We start from the raw sequence: 5,392 nt of genomic DNA on the forward strand, positions 1-5,392 counted from the left end.
GTCGTTTCGCCGCTTATTAAATTTCGCGTAGCAGGCGGATAAGGGCGCATAACAGCGAAAGGGCAAAAGGGCCAGTGGCAAGGCCTGTGATATATTTACGCATCTCGCGGCTCATCAGCATGTGCTGTACCCAACTACACAATCTTAAGAGGGCATATATGCGCGTGTGTGCACACCCACTTGCATGCACGAACGCGGGCAGTGCACGATATATGAGCAGAGCATCCTTTCCTCACGCAGTACCTCATGCATCCACTTTGCGAGATATCGGCACAGGAACGAGTGATTAAGATAATTCTGGTCCTACCTGTAAGATCAATAGTAAGCGATTTCTCGTCAGAAGATATTCTTTAGTGTAACTTGGCGCTACTGCGATTTGGCTCACTATGCATTCAAATGCTCAAAGTGTATTATCATTTGAGCAATAACGCGACCCTGTATGAATCTATCGATGGTAGTAAACACTGAGCTGTGATAAGGCGTGAGGAGGCATTGCGTGAAAAGCCCAGGACAAATCAGTTTTAACAGATAGTATTCAGGCTACCGTCATAAAAGTTCAAGACCGAGGTGTACGGAACAGCTCGTCACCGCAGCAGATAAGCTGACGACAACGAACAGCATCTGCCTTTATATCGCTGGAATAGCCGTCTATTGCAGCCATCAAATTTCTCGCATTGAGAAATCCAAGTTTTTTGAAGCCTTTAGCATGATATGCCAGGCCCTGCGAGCCTCAGCGCACTGAGCTCGACACACAATAAAAAAGGCCGCAGATGACTCCGGCATGCTTCTGGCAATATTACCACTCACCTCATTTTCAAGAAGAGCTTTCCCATCTTTTGGCTGAGCAAAAGCAAACAGAGGGAAGAAGTCTGTACCTGAGTCTCCTGCAAATGGATTAGCTGCAACAGAGAGAGTCTTCAGGAAAGCCAAAGGTTAAGTCGATACCCCGTGTTGCCGGGTGCACCTAAGTTAACAATAAACGGCAGGCGAGGGCATTTCGAGTTGAAGGCTGTGCAGGCGGGCTGTTCAGGCGGAGCTTACCGTGGACCTTAATCAAGACACGGCCTGTGCAGGGCACGTCAGGTGGCTTCTCAAGGACGATCGCCAAAGGGGTTGTTCCCCCCGGCGGAACTGCACACACATGGGTACACAACAAATGCGCACGCAGTGACATCCGCGTAGGTCTGGTTCCCATGAAGCATCAACCTTGTAAGTTTCAACTCTAGAAAGAATGCCAACTTGAGTGTAGCGAGCCTTCGCCAAAAAGCTACTTGGCGCCTACTGCCTGCTGTGGCCACTTCAGTGAGAACCACAATGATCATTTCCTCAACTACAGCTTGTACATCGCGCCCAAACTGCACATTCGCAAACAAGGCTTAGCAGGCCAACACCATGTGAAATATGGGTCAACCCGGATACTCTCCTGGCACAACAATTTCAAGGGGATAAGGGGATGCTTGCCCGACATGGCGATGGGTATAATCGATTTTTGAGAATAATGACTTGAGCTGCGAAAAGGCACTCCTATGGTGACTTTCCTGAGTGCAAGCTCGCGCATGTGCACACGCGCTTGCAAACTGCTCAAGCGCCAGCAGCTCCTTCACATCCCTTCACACTATACTTTTTACTGTAATTGTGGGGAAGCTATTTAGTGGACAGAATGAATATTGAGCGGCTTACAATCTCCTGAATTTCAACAAACAGATGCACTTCGCCGGTGCCATCAAGCTTTGGGCAAAGTGCATCGAATACCTCTGCAGGGATGCTCAAACAAGTATATGCACTAGAGTATGCAATATCAGACACGAAGTTGCACATTATTTGCTCAAGAATCTGTCAAACACGATGAGAGGCTGATCATAAAAGCATTCGTGTGCTGTGCTGCGACTATTTATTAGCTTCAAAGGTAGATTTAGGTGCCTGATGCCTCACTGTCACGCGCTTGGTGATGAGGGAAGCAGAGCTTTTCCGCATATTGACCAAGTTTCTCCAGCATTTTCCGTAAACTTTGGTGGGCCTAAGTGCAAAAATAGGGCAAAAACTAGATAACAATTCAAACGCTGTTACTTAAGTAGAACGACAAACGGAAATGAGCTTGAAACTACGTAACTTGCAGGAAAGGAAAAATGCTGCGTATACTGACATGTTCAGGAAGCTGAGGGAAACTCAAACAAGGTGTCATTGTCAACTTACTGGCGTTACTCCGATAAATGGGAAGTAGTAGGGATTCGCAAGGTCATAGTATTGATGAGCGGTGGACTCCCCAAGAGTAATATTACTCTGGTGTTCAGTCCATTCTGGCCTTTCTGCCTGCGACTGAGATGTACTGGAACTGGCGCCCTCTTCACCATTTGTTTCAGCTTGAGTTGGCCGTGAAGTTGATCCTATTCGAAGGAAATGACTCCACCTTCTTGAACGTCTTCGCTCCCGATGAGTACCAGAGGCACTAGCTTCGCCGTTCTCGCACTCTCCAGATATATCAGGACCCTACGTGCCACCGAAACACGCTGATAGGCAACACTTGAGAAAAACTGAAAGGGATAGACGGCTGCCTTGGTGTTTACATCTTAAGCAAACTCTAAACTCGCCCTACACCTTCGAGAAGAGGCGAAGTTTCCTTGCCCTCATCTTCCCCTCCTTCCGCAAGAATTCTCAAGCTTCTTGATGAATTTGCTCGTATCCAAGTGGAGCACTTCAGAACGAGAAGAAGGAGGGCAACAGAGGTCAAGATCAATGAAACGGTAGACCACTTCCCTAGCTTGCGGTTATTTTGCCGTTTCCACAGTGAATCCCACGGCTCAACAGGATTGGCGTGAGAAGACGTATTCAGTATCAAATTCAGCTCCTCCTCAGGAGAGCTAGAGTGCCTTATTTTTGCTCCCATTGCCTCGTCCTGTGATCGCACAAACAGGCCTGGCATCTGGGCAAAGCATTATTTGCCAAGGAAATGGCGATTCCCCCTAAAAATGAAACAATTTAACTGTTATGACTTCAAAATAAGACTATTTTTAGGCCTAAATTTCCAACATGCGCTGAAGTTTCTGAAGCGTTCGTGTCTTCGCATATCTCACCTTTTGGCCGGTTGGACCGAAAAAGTTATCGCCAAGCAACAATTGGAAAACATGTCCTGCCGCAGGATCTTACTGCTGCAGACTTGCCTACTTTTCTCTTTCAGCTTTCTTTCGTCAATATATGGTTATCCGAGCTGCTTGCACTGCGGGCGTTGAAACTTAATGCGGCTCCAGTCCCTCCAAGGAGTCTCCGAGCATACCATCGCTGGCATTCCAAGACTTTGACCACAAAAAATGATCCAGGCGGCTTTTTACTGCTTTCAATGTTCTATAATAGAAAACTATCACAAGCATAGAGCAGGGAAAGGGGACTTGGAAGTCGATAACACCGAGAGACGCTCGCGTTCATCCCACGCAAGCGAATTATGTCAAGGGCCGTCAAACGACTAATCCCGGTTTCCTACCCCTAAAGAATGCTATTATATTGTTGTAAATATTTCGCTGTATTATCAACGTTGCTTCATCCCTGACCATTGTTTTGGTTCAACGCTCCAGGAGTATGGAAACCTGCCAGCTCAAGGGCGTCAACTATACGACTCAGGGCTTGTTATTTTGCCAGAGCGCTTTTGACAAGCAAAATAGCGTTTGATTGAGTTCTGCACATTTCCAAAAGTGGGATAAGCAATGATTTGCCCGGAAGTACCGAAAACAATAGTGGGATGGAAGCCGGCAGAGAACTGCACAATGGCGAAGAATGCGGCTCTTGGGGTGTACAAAGAACTGTCTCTCTATCATTAGTAAGATATGTTTTTCACCAAGCAAATCCGTCTATATGCAGAACACGGGGTTTCCAACACTCCGGTATACTCAAGTACCTCCGCTATGTCGATGCTACTGTTCGGGGACCAATAAATGCCTCCGCAGATAAAGCCTCTTTTTGCGCCTTCTCCAGGCGAAGTTGAGGAAATGTTTCTTACTGTCTTAAGTTTCTCACCGGCTCCCACAAGAAGTCAACACGCTGACGTTGTTGCCTTCAAAGCACTGTTGTTCCCTACACTGGAGGTCATCCAACCATGAGCCCTCAAATCGTATCCTGCATGATGCATCCTAGTTTGTAGTTTAATGGGCTTCACTCTAAACAGAATTGATAGTGCACTCTTTCCCACTTATGCAATTGTTGGGCTCCTGCACGATCAGTTCTGTCAGATACATCGCCTCGAGGCCATTATGTATCGCAGTCAGCGATCATCTGCTCTGCTATAGTAGGAGATGAATTCCTTGACGTTTCAGCTTCAGAGTCTCTTACCCTGGACCTCATGCTCTGTTCATTAGGAAGAGCCATAAAGTGCAAAAAAGGCCCCAAAAATGCCGAAACACGGGATGCATACAAATAGCTGCCTGTATTGCCCGCAACCAAGGCTGTCGAAGCAAGCTCGAGAGGCGGTTCTCTCAAGTCTAATTTGATGCACACTGTCATCGAGCAACACAACTTGAAAACCACCAAAACTCAGTAAACCTCTTCCTCAGACGCTAAAAACTGAAACGCTACACTTTTCTATATATTGGACCTTCCGCAAGTAGCAAAGGCAAAACTACCTCAAATACAAAGCTTCTTTCGGAAATACGCAATATTCGTAGCACAAATCCCAAGCGCGTACCCGGCCACTTACCACACTTTCAAGTTTCCCTAAAGCATTCCAGTTTCGCAAGCATGCAAAAGATTGCCCAGCTTTTCCTGCCTCCCCAAGTTCACACCAAAAACCGTTGTTCAGCAGCTTAGAAACATGTTCCGCATTTTCATATTGCAGCAGAATTGACGCCCTTTTGATTCTGTCATTGCCTTTAGCGAAACTTCGAATCTGGAAAAGCTGTCGGCATCGCCAGCTGCACCTGCATAATGTGGATTGCATCAGCGAGAGCAGTTGGCCCCGCAGACATCAAATCATGCTTCCTTTCCTCCAAATGCCAATAACAAGTATATAAAACACAACTTGCATAAATAGAGCAGTTTCTGTTTGGCCTTCTTGTGCACACCAGATTGCACATTACCCGCGTTTTTGATTCATATGCAGCAAGATGGCTTGTTAAGTGGGTCAGCTAATTGGGAGAATGACGTGGACGGTGATATGCAGTAGAAGTGCAGCATATTGCGAGCTTTAGAGGTCGTTTCCGTGGTCTCAGCCCCTAGTCTCCATGTCAAAGCTCAGTGGTGATCGCGGGACCTCTTGGACCCGAAGCTACTAGGACTATGACTTCAATCCGAAGCATGAGACTGCGGCAAAAATTCGGTGAGGTCAAATAATCTATAGTAATCCCAGTAATCAAATGGATGCCCTCGTGATCTTGATCCTGGCCTACTTGCCATGAAAATATTGTAATAT

At 46.7% G+C, this 5,392-nt stretch overlaps 1 protein-coding gene across 1 annotated transcript; it reads right to left on the reverse strand.

Annotated features, from left to right (window-relative positions):
- Positions 1-807: 807 nt before the first annotated feature.
- Positions 808-1,996, reverse strand: ENH_00023280 (hypothetical protein, conserved; the record flags this gene model as incomplete). Its single annotated transcript, XM_013579677.1, has 5 exons — positions 808-840; positions 1,049-1,131; positions 1,283-1,355; positions 1,681-1,754; positions 1,933-1,996. Coding segments are annotated over 5 exons (327 nt in total), but the record flags the coding sequence as incomplete, so codon positions are not given.
- Between the last annotated feature and the right edge of the window lie 3,396 nt (positions 1,997-5,392).

The sequence above is a fragment of the Eimeria necatrix genome, genomic scaffold (assembly GCF_000499385.1).
Source record: "Eimeria necatrix Houghton genomic scaffold, Enh_scaff1829, whole genome shotgun sequence".
Lineage (NCBI taxonomy): Eukaryota > Apicomplexa > Conoidasida > Eucoccidiorida > Eimeriidae > Eimeria > Eimeria necatrix.